The sequence below is a fragment of the Corapipo altera genome, unplaced genomic scaffold (assembly GCF_003945725.1).
Source record: "Corapipo altera isolate COAL_440 unplaced genomic scaffold, ASM394572v1 56, whole genome shotgun sequence".
Taxonomy (NCBI): domain Eukaryota; kingdom Metazoa; phylum Chordata; class Aves; order Passeriformes; family Pipridae; genus Corapipo; species Corapipo altera.
The window spans coordinates 6,170,344-6,181,929 of record NW_020884896.1 but is presented as its reverse complement, the minus strand read 5'-3'; the positions used below and the strand labels follow the sequence as shown (position 1 = coordinate 6,181,929).

Sequence of the window (11,586 nt, the reverse complement as noted above, 5' to 3'; positions counted from 1 at the left end):
ATCCCAGCCCGGGTGGGAAGCTGGGTCTCCCAGGTCGCCTTGGCTTGGAACTCCTGGAGATTTTTTAATATCCAACCATGCTTTTTCCTTTGCTTCCTGCTGTCCAGTCCTTCTGGAGCAGGTACTCCATCTCCTGCAGCAGGAGCATCTCCAGTGTGGGGCAGCCTTGCTTGCTGCCCTCCAGAGGGTTATGGTTTGTGTCCTGGAGCGTGGAAAGTTTGAGGAAATGTGAATGATGGGAAAGGACATTAAAAGTACTCTTCCCCTTGGAAAAACAAATCTGAACCTGAAGTACTATTTTTTGGAAAGCCACTGTGGCAATGGCTGCTGCCTGAAACGTGCCCACAGGCAGTGCATCCCTGTGGCAGGTGAGCAGTGGAGGACCAAGGGGACAGAGCCTGCACTGAGGCCACTCTGGCTGAGCCATGGGGGCCTGTCTAAACACTGCTGCAGTTAATGTGAGTGATGAGGTGTCAGGAAAGGTAAAGCCATTTTTTTCTCTGATGCAAACTCTGCCTGACAGCAGGAACAGTTGCTCCGAAAGCTATTTGGAGAAGCTGGAACTTTTGGACACACCATGGACATCCAGGTAGGGAGCTGGGGCATGCAGGAGGCTTCCCTACAGTCTTTTCCCACTTCTGCCAGGTCCTGGTTTCCTGCATCAGAAGGTGAGGCTGTGACTAGCAATGGAGCAAGGATGCTTGCTGGCTGCCTGGTGTCACCGAAGCTCAGCTGTGGAGCTGGGGGTGCTTGTCCTGTGCCAAGGGAGGAGGGAGCAGCAGGACCCAGCCCAGCCTGGCTGCTTTGGGCCCCTCTCAGGAGCCTGGGGTGTTAATGCGTCAGGTCCTGCACACTGGGTTGTGTTGGGAGCCTTTCCTCTGCACTGAGGTGCTGCCACAGGTGACTGTGCCAGCTGGGCAAGAGAGCAAGCAGGAAAGAAACAAAGCAGAAAGAGGGGAGAAAGAAAAATCCAAAGGGACCTAGTGTGCTGATCCCCTGCAAACCCACGTTTCTGGGTGCTGCATGACACATATTTGTGGTCCTAGGGGCTAAAGCATGGAAAACCCCGCCTTTCCATGCCTGCACCCTCCTGCCATGGGCTGGGCAACATGCTGTGGGATGGGGACATGCCATGGGAAGGGACATGCTGTGGCAGTGATGCTTTGGGAGGGGGCTTGGGAGCCAGAACCATCCCTGGGTGTCCAAGTCCAGCACAACCAGTGCCCACGTTGGTCTGTCCTGGGTGGGAAGGGAGCACTGCGGGAGTGGGAGCCCCTTGCCTTGGGGGATGCTCCTTTGTTCCACCCATGGGGCCCCATCTCTTATCCCACCCCATCTCCTCTCCTGCTTCACAGGTGCACCCTCTTCACCACTGAAGTTCGCAGGCACCACCATTCACTTTTCAGACGGGAAATGAGCCCCAGCCCTCCCTTCGCACTCCAGAAAAAAAACACCAAGAGAGAAATAAACAAACAAATCCCTTCCCTCTCCTGGCTTGGCATCTGCTCACAGCCCTTCCATTATTAATTAGAAAAGCTGCCGGCATTATTAGCAACAAACCGCTCCTAATGAAGTTCAGAGCCGCAGATCCAGGAGGGGCTCCCAGACACTGCTTTTCAGAAACCTTAATTAAATTCACTGCCCGAAGGTGCTTTTGGCTGGGGTGGAGGCAGAGCAGTGAGGCTGCCGGAGCTGGGCATGGCCATGCCGGCGGTGGGGTTCGAGGAGAAGGGTGTCAACGAGAGAGGGGCACCCCATGGTGCCGCAGATCCAGGGACACCCCATCCCCTCTGGATTTGGAGCTGAACAGAGAAATCAGCTGGGATGCAGTGTTGCAAAGAGGGTGCTGCCTGGCCACCACAGGAATGGGAAAAGTGGATTGTTTAATTCATCGATTAAATCAACTGAGTGGCTGGCGATGAGGGCTCCCAGCACTATGTGAGCAGTGGGGTCCCTTGCTGGTCCCAGCTCTGCCGTCATTGCTGGGATGTGCTAAAGGGGTGACCCTGTGCTTGCACATGCTTTAAGAACTGGGAAGGCAAGAGGCGCAGGGGATCTTGGGCCAATGGAACAGCTGTAGGTGGCCTCTCACCCCCCAAACCGCTGCCTGCGTAAATAACCTTGCTGGAGAACCCAACTGACTGGCAAGGTGTCCTCAAGTGACACGATGAAACCTGGCCAACCTGCGGTGATGTTCCCTTCAGCATGTCCAGCATCGGCTGCTCTGCACTAGCAGAGCTTGGAGATCCCACTGCTTTGCTTTGAGGTTGGGGCAATTTGTGTCTAGATATGGCTGTAGGAGGGGTTCTTAGGGAAAGAATGTTTTCACCCCAAACTTCAAAAGAAAACAGGTCCTCGCAGAAACCTGTTCCACCGATTGCTCCCCTTGTGATGCAGGGTGGGCTGAGATAACACCCACAAAGAGCAATGGCAAAACCTGCCCAAAGTTGGATTTTGGCTCCCTGCACATCCTTTCTTTCCCCTGCCACCCTTCCTCTGCACACAGCGATCTCCCTTCCCCCCCGATATTCCACCCTTTCTCTCTGACCTTAAAGGCATTTATTACTGAGGAGTGTAAAAATATTACTGCAAAATCATTCTGCGTTACTGGGAAATCATTGAAACATTAGCTCAGTAATGTTTTTTCATAAGTGTTTGCTGTGTCTCTTCTCTGACATATTCAGTCTCTGCGCGCACGTCCACACCCCCACAAATCCCGCTGAAGCCAGGAGGTGCTTGGCAGAGCACAGGATCACGGACCTGACCCAGCACTCACCCCAGCTCCCTCCTTCCCATGCCGGTGGACAAGGTTGCCATCCCTCAGCCAACTGGCTGCATCCTCGGACCCACGTGCAAGCATTCCGGATCCCAGCTTGTCCAAATGGCACGGAAAACTCTGGCTGTCAGGGCACTCAGGCTGCCTTGGCTCAAGGAGTTTTGCCAGAGGATACTTATGGAAGATCCTAAACCTGTTAGGGCCTGGGACTGGCTCTTTTGCTGAGTATTTTTGGGAAAAGAAAGATCCCTTTCCCTCCCACACTTGCACTCAAGAGGTCTGGGCAGTAGATCTCACTCCCCTGGGGCCAGGGGGAAAAGGTGCCAATGAGGAGAAGAAGGGGCTGCTGAAGCAGCCATGGGGCTGAGCAGGAGACAGTCAGTCCCGTTGAGTTGCTCACAGAGAAGGACACTGACAATTCTGCAAATACGTTTAATGCACTTAGAATACACGGGAAGAAAAAAACGTTTAGTGATTCACAAAAATATTACAAAAAGTCATGTGCAGGCGAAACACACCCAGCACTGCAATAACAATGTAAGAATTTACATTAGAAACTAATATAAAATATTTTAAAACCTCTGCTAGTTTAGCTTTCCATTTGTTTTTTGTCTTTTATTTAAAAAAAGGAGGAGAGAGGGAAGAAAGGCCATCTACAAGGTACTGATACACCGGCTGCAGAAACGCGGGCTCCTTCCAGCCCCCTCGGGAGTGTCCTGGGGCTCCTTGATCCACATGACCCTGTGCCCGCAGACCACACACACACACACACACACACACATAAACACACTGCTTAAGTACAGAAAGGTTCACCTCCGGGCTCAAGGGCAGCCCCAGCGGTCAGGTTTCACTGTGGTCCTGGTCACCCATGTGTGCCCTGCCCAGGGAACCTTGCCTTTGCTCTAGGATTTACAAAAATCAACCAGCACACAAAACAAGTAGTGTTCCCAATGAGCAGCAAAACTTCTATAACTTTAATAAAAGGGAGAAGTCGGTATGTCCAGCCTACGCCAGATGAGAGAAGGGTTTTGAATGACTAAACTTGGGTTTGGAGCATGACTGTGGCCAAACTCAGAGTATCAGGACTACAGGGCTGGATGTGCAGAAGGAACATCCCAGCCATGGGGGCCAGGGCATTGCTATTAGCCCCTAGTGGGATGCTGCCTGCTTCCATGGGGTTGCACATTCCCACTCTGGGGAAAGCCAGAAGCCCAGAGCCCCCCAGCCTGTGATCAGCCCCTACTGGAATGACATGGCCACTCACACCCACCTCCCCTTCCTCTGCCCCCATGGGGTTTGCATCCCGCTCGCTGCCACAGGAGGAATGGTGCAGGAGCCTTGTCACCAGCACCACAGAGTCCTTCTGCGCCCATCCTGCTCCCAGCATTGTCAACACATGCCGTGTTTACGTAGGACCTACCGCACACGGTGACAGCTTGGTCCCTCCCACCCTCACCACTCATGCAGCGGAGGGTTTCCGGAGCTGCACTTTCGCTGCAGTTGGGCCCCAGGGAAAGGAACAAAGGAGCCATTTTCATCTCCAGCCTCGCTGGGAGTGGAGGGAGAGGGCAAGAGAAAAGACCAGTGTTTGCAAAACACAACAATCGGCAGGAAATTTTCCTCTGGCTTTTCAGGGTTGGTTTTTTTTTTTTTCTCTCTCCCTCTTTTTAAAGAGGGCAGACACAGCATCAGGACAGTTTAAAAACAACCAGGCACTGGCCTGTCACATCTGCCACGTGCAGCCCTTTCTGGGCTGATGTTCCTCTCCTGCTGTCAGGGCTCTATGAGCCAAATGGTGAATAGAGGGAAAGAGAAGGGATACCCCCTTCACAGCAGACTAGAAATGATGTTTCTGAACTGATCTGCCACTTAGGATGATTTTATGGTCTGTCAGCGATTTTAGGGGAAACAGAACTACGGTAGAAATTAAGAGGTGGTGAAGCACAATACACTCCAGGTTCTCTGCCTGAGAGAGACAAGTCAATGCGGGACCAGGTTTAAAACACATTTGCAACCTCAGGCCTATTCCCCATTTGAAATTTTGGACTCATGTCAAACACAAGGGTTGTTTTTTTTTTAAAGAAAAGAGAACAAGCAGACACTGCACAACAGAAAAAATGTCGTAAGAATAGGAGGTTGAAAGAGAGCTCATTAGGTCCCAGAGACCTAAATCCAGCTTTAAAATCTCAGGAGGTGAACTTCAGAGGCAAATGTGGATTTTGAGATTGTTTTGGATACAGTCCGGCTGTTGTGCAGGCTGGCATTTATCGATAGGGACAGATGCACAGAAAGGAATCTCTGGTTGCCCAACAATTCGAGCTGCCCTTGCAGCCTCACTCACAAGAAAAATTAAGGCACAATGTATTCTCTCAGTGGAGGGCAGTTACGTAGAGGACCAAGTCCCCAGGAGGTGGAAGGGCTCTCCTGGTGCTGGAGCCCCTCCTCAGCTCGCTGTGATGGCGCAGGGGTTGAAGCCCAAGACTTCATACAGAGGAGCCACAAGGTGCAAGGCCATGCCCTGGGCAAAGGGAAAATTGGACACATGGGTCTAAGGGTTTCCTTTGGCCTGTAGCTTTTCTCCTCAGTTGACATGATGCTGCCCTGCCCTGGCCAGATACAAGCTAGAAAAGCGGGACTCTGGATGCCCATCTAGGAGGAGGGAATAGTCATCAGGACAGATTAACAGTTGAGCAACCACAATCCCATGCCAACCTGTGAGCTAACCCAGCATCCTGTGAAACATGCAGTCAGCCAAACATTTTCCAGTGAACATTTTCCAACACAGCCATTCACAGAGACATGAACACAGTGGGGTGTGCGTGGCTGGATGCTTGCACCTGAGCTGGACCTCTGTGGGTCCTGGCACGGAAATGAAGACTGGCCTGCAGGGATCCCGTGCTGTGCTGAGGCATCGATGATTCCCACTTTGGTTTCCAGCTTCCCTTGCAGCTCCACTTGCAGCGCCTGAGACGCGTAAGCACTGTGCTGCCTTGAACAGGCCTGAGCTGTGGGTGCAGGAGGGGGGCTGCTCACCTGCTGCCCCACACACACCTCTCCCCAGCAATCTGCCCCCACAAGCCAAGCATCACTTTCAACTGGGTTTTTAAAAGATATTTCTACTGGTCACAGATGAAAAACAACACAACCCTCACTTCTTCCAAGACTGTTTGATGACCTGATGGTGTAATTTCAAAAGCCATCCATGAACAACTGAATATCTGAAGTGAAGAGCTTCAGAATATTTCAAATCACTGTTGGCAAATTCACATACAGTAGAACTAGTATATTACCATCCTCAAAGACATTAGATGCAGCAGGCACCATCTACCTAAGCCACTGAAAATATGGGCACAGCAGCTACAAGACTGACCGCTCCACTCAGATCACATCCTACATACTTTAATACTGAAATGATACATTCCTTGCCCTGTTTTTAATCAGAAATTGAGAGGGAGAGTAGTCCTGGCTTTTAGACCTTCTCCTGTTTCAGAATTGCTGTCACATGTTGGATTTTCAAGGCTCTTCATCTTTCGAAATATCCTGATTGACCTGCATCGCTGGATTTCTCCAGAGGGGAGAAAACCTGTATGCGCTGCTTTCATTTCCATCCAGGTCACTGTCTTTAGCCAACACAAGCCTCAGAGGTTTTGGCTCCATACAAACCTGCTTCAGACCTTCTACACAATCTAGGAAAAAATCAGCACCAGTGGACCTACCATCTCAGCAGGTTTGGGCTAGAAAAATACTTATTAACTTATTAACACTGATGCATTTCCCTGTTTCAAACTACTTGCTCACTAAAATACAAAGGTTTCTTTTCCATTTCCTTCACACACAGGCATATCCTTTTGCCCCAAGATGAAAATATCCAGACTTGACATCTCATTTACTTGCCAATGAGTAAGTTTGCACAGTTGCAAACTTCATGTGAATTGGGGAGGGGAGGTCCTGTGGGTGCCCAGCTCTTCATGATACAGAGTAATGTGCAACTTTCTTATTCTTAGATACCTTGCTGAGAGGCAGTGACATGACCTGGGAGCTTAAGGGCTGACTTTCACCAGCTTCTCTCTCATAATTGGTCTACCAATTAGACACATATTTCTATTTTAGCAGTTATTTGTCTAATATTTTCCCCCTTAACTAAATAGGAAGATTTCACTTCCTTCCCTTCAAGCCTTCCCCTCAGTTGTTATCTGGCTACCAGCAACGATCTGTGTGAAAGTGTCTCAGAAATAGAGATTTCTGGCATGCCACCTGTTCATAACTCAAATACACAGAACTATATACAAATACATGACATGGAACAAAAATACACACACACACACAAGGATCCTGGGTGGATGATCAAAATGCATTCAGCCTGCTCCCTCTGAAGTCAATGAAAATCCAGCCCAGAGTGTCTGATGAGAGTAAGTATGGTGAGGAAAACGCATGAGAAAGGCAGAACTGAAGCACAAGGCAGCTTGGAGGAGGTGCTTTCCCTGTGTACAGCACCACATCCCTGCTGTGAAAGCTCAAAGAGTTCATAGGGCACAAGGTCCCAAGCTTTCCAGATGTGTGTCAAAACTCAGAGAGGGTCTGATGGACTTCTCTCTGTTCCGTGCTGATCTCTGCAGGAACAGCAACAATTGACCTTCCAAATGTCCCTTCTCCACTAAGATGTGGATTTAAAGCTCCTTTTAATGAGAGCTAGCATCTGGAAACAAGGAAGAGCAGCCAGCGTGGTGGCAACAGGCCAGCTCTGCTGCAGGCACCCCCAGCAAGCTCCTACAAGAGCATCCATGGGCTACTGTTGGCGGATGGCTTTGGGACAAAATTGTAGTTGCTGCCCTTGCCTTTTCCCCCACTGCCACAATCACCTGTTTGTTCGTTATCTTGCAGCGGGACACTTGGGCACGTCGTTTTTGAAGCTGGACTGGTACATTGTCATGCTGCTTTCTCACCCACGCTGTCCCTTGCATAAACATCTACAGTACAGAAGGGATGCTTACTGCTAACCAGGACAATGAGAACTGGCCAAGAGATCCCACGGATGAATGCAGCCTGCCTCAGCACAGAACTCACTCTGGCTGGCACATGCAGATATCTGAAAGTTTGCTCTCTCACAGCAGGATTTTAAGATGATCCTCTGAGTTCAGACAAAATGACAAACTCATTTACATGTAAATTGCTTCGTAGCTTTGCAGAAAGGAAGGTTCTGCAGAGCAGTGTTGGACTCTGCATTTGGCCTGCCTTAAATTATAATATAAAAACAATTATAATAGTACAAATACTACTTGGTACACAAAGCACGCCCTCCCCTGCAAACCCTGGCATGCTTCGGTAGGTCCTACAGCCCTCTAGTCAATAATCACCCTCTCTGCACAGAGAGACATTGAGTGACTCGCCTGAGGCCACAGAGGAATTCTGTAGCAAGTCCAAGGAAAGCTTTGTGGCTCCCAGCTCTGCTTCTTGACCAACATTAACCAGCCTCAAATATATGCAAAAAAACATCAAAGCTGACTGTGCCGGGAAGAAATTAAATCAGAAAACAAACAGAAAACCAACCCTGGGGTACTGTGAGGCCTCCTGGACTTTGCTGTTTGATCAGGGGAGTTAAGTGTTAAAAGCTTTTGTTATACTTGTATTATGATCACAGAGCAATTGCGCATAAACCGCCAGGTTATCTTGTAGGCAGAAAGGGGTGGAAGGAAAGCTGCACCTCCCCTTGACAAGGAGTGAAGAGTTGTCACCAAAAGACAATGGGAGAGGAAGGCTGGGGAATATGCATCAGAAACAACCTGCAGCAGCAGCAGGGGGTAAAGCCTGCGGTGGTTTGCTGCAGCGTATCCACAGGGCCAGCAGCTCTATGCAGAGACACAAGCTGGCACTGCAGAGACCAGCTCCTCTGCACACCACGTTTTGCTCCAAGGAGGAAGCCACAGGGATCTAGAGAGACGGTCTCTTCAGACCGATTTTGATGCTTTACAGTTCAAGCCTATCTGAAAAGAGGAAGGTCAGCAACAAGAGTCACCACAGCGAGGCTAGAGGGAAAAACGGAGCTGCATTAGGGCACAACCCTGCTGAACAGGAGAATAGTTGGCTTTATTGAGGCTGAGTCTCCTCTCTGCTATGCCAGGGCAGCGGAGATCTCCACTTCATATGCTTTCAAGCAGCCCCCTGGATCCTATAGAGCTGCTGAAGTTGTCCCTGTGAACAAATGATCCTTTCTAGCTTCTAAAATTCTGTACAATAGCAAGGAAAAAATACTTGACAGTATCTCTTTAAAGATAAACATACTGTAAACAGGAGATCTCCCCCGCCCCGGTAGCTTTCTTCCTCCTGCTTGTGCAAAACCAGAGGTTGCGACCTTCCCTGGGGTTCAGGCACAAGGACAGGATGCACGAGAATAAAGTTGCCTCTGTTTGCAGTGATACCATAGCTAATAGCACCAAGACCAACACTTATAACATGCCTAACTTGAGGGCAGGGAGGATCTGGGTTTGTTTTTCTTGACTGAACTAGAAAGTTCATCTTTAAATCTGTTCAGCTTCAAGCATGTGAGCTTTTGGCCTCCTTTAAACAGGGGAAATACCATTCTGTTTCTGAAAAGAAAAAAAAATAGCACATGGAAGAACAGTTCTGCAGTCAGTAAAAGTTTGGCTAACAAAAGGACTCCAGAGTCACGTAAAGAACATTTAATCCATGGATTATAGGCTCGCACCTGGCAGAAATGTATGTGTAAATACAGGCGTGCAGAGCGTCTACACCCTGGGCTAAGGCAGAAGGGAGTTCTGCAGCTAGAGAGAAAAAGGATTCTTACTACTAATTTTCATAGTTAAATATTTCTCACTCGCACTCACACATACGCAGGCTGCTCCCAGAGAGTTCAGCCTTGGGAAGGATAAAGGAAAGGGCTCAGTTCGGTCTGGGCTGGTGCTGAGTAGCTCCTCTTCTGTTTGCAGTGGTTGTGCAGCAAACTCTTTTTATTTGCAGGCAGAGTTTTTACTGCATTAATTATCCTGTGAGTCACTGGGTAATGGACAGTAACTTGGCTCTCCCAGTTGTTAGAAGAGTGTAATTCAGCTCTAATGCAGCGGGTTGTCGAACACGGCATCTGGCAAGATGGAAACTTTCAGTTTCTTTTCAGGCCAGCTGTACTCCTTTGGAAGTTTAAACTGTAAGACAGTAAAGAGAAACAGTTAATGCATATTGCTGCAACCTGCATAGAAAAAACCATACTTGTTGCAAAGGCAGGCAGCCCCATGTTATTATTGTTTTTTAAAACAAGAGGCCACTAAGAAAACATTTCCCCATCAGTATGTTTTGGACAGCAGTGGACATTAGATAATGTGGCCTGCGCCTCAGCTGCCAAAGTAAAGTTCTGAGCTTTCAGCCCAAGTGCTGTTTATTTCATCAGATGAATGCTGGAGGGTTTCTGCCCTTCCCCCCCACCCCCAATTTCCCCTTCTCAACCTCTCTGAAGATTTGCAGCCAGAAGTGTCTTCCCTCTTACCTAACCATGTTCCTTTCATTTCATCTACCCCAGCCCCCAGAGCCCACATTTGCTTTAAAAGTAGACTTTGGGCAGCTTTCAAACCCCTGCTTATTCAAGGGTGGGATGCAGGTGAGCCAGCACAGCTCTGCTGGGGGACAGGCCACCACCTCCAGGAGGACAAACTGTTGCCCTGGCTGTAGAAAGCCAGAGTGCCTGCACAGCATCTACAGAGGCTCCACGGAGCCATACAATGCCTTGTGCTCTCATAGGCACTCAGCTGCTCAGGCTGTTTTGCAAACACTGGTTGAAGCACACAGAACGGAGATTTTTTGCCCCAGTCTGGTTTACACAGCACTGGCTCTGGCCAGTGTTTCCCAAACAAGACAAGTGCACTGGTCCCATCCTGCCACTCCAGGGCACCCCACCTTAGGCTAGGAAGTCACTCCAAAATCTCTGATCCCAAACACAACCATGCAGGGAGAGACCTCCAAAGAGCCTTACCACCAACCCTTCTCACAACCACATGTGACCAGTGCCCATGCATTCACACCGGTCTCTCAAACACAGGTCTGTGGGGGGTGTGGGATGTGAGGGGTGGAGTCTCTTAGGCTACAAATCTGCCCCATCCACAGCTGAATGGCAACCAGTTCTGCATAGGCATTTCACACCATCCCAGACTGAGGATCCAAAACATGTGGGGGATAGGTCTGGAAGCCAGTTGGCAGGATCATTTTGTTTTCAAAACTCTAATGCACCCAGTGTTGCACTGCCTTGCATTATAATATTCTCTGACACCCTGATGAGACTCCCACTGAGGAATCACACCAGTGACAATCTGACCTGGAGATGGCTAATTCAGAATGGTTATGGATACAGTGGTCCTCTCCTAGGAGAGTCCTCAGACCAAGGCCAGCAACACCATAGGTTCTCAGGGGCAATATGAATTACAGTCGGTACAAGCAACCTACGAATCATCCATCTTTATCCAATTACCTGTCTTTCTTTCCAGAAGCACCCTGTTTCTGAAGGACCTTAACACAGGCTCAGTGGCAGGTTCCTGCTAAAGCAGATGCCCTCCAGCTGCTGCTCCACAGCAAGGGCAGCTCTGTCACAAATTTGCTCCTGACCTTGCTCCACTTGCAGCTGCCCACGAGGGTAACCTGTGGTTAGTATCCATTGACCTTAGTATGCTGGCCTGCTGGTTCAGGGTCTGACCCATGATCTAGGGGCATGGCAGGAAGATTCTTCAGGATAGGGGCTACCATAAACTCCCAATCTTTATCTTCTAGGAAACAAACAGCCCAAGTCCCATTTATGGTTGTTTTTTATAAAG

At 49.4% G+C, this 11,586-nt stretch overlaps 1 protein-coding gene across 2 annotated transcripts in view; it reads right to left on the bottom strand.

The window, feature by feature from the left end:
* Positions 1-3,193: 3,193 nt before the first annotated feature.
* The window catches only part of SUFU (SUFU negative regulator of hedgehog signaling), a 98,522-nt gene continuing 90,129 nt past the window's right edge, over positions 3,194-11,586 (bottom strand). For both annotated transcript variants that reach the window (XM_027647906.1, XM_027647907.1), the window contains exon 12: positions 3,194-9,933. In XM_027647906.1, coding sequence (XP_027503707.1) covers positions 9,844-9,933 — 90 coding nt within the window. In that variant the 3' untranslated portion in view covers positions 3,194-9,843. The remainder of the gene's footprint in view (positions 9,934-11,586) is intronic.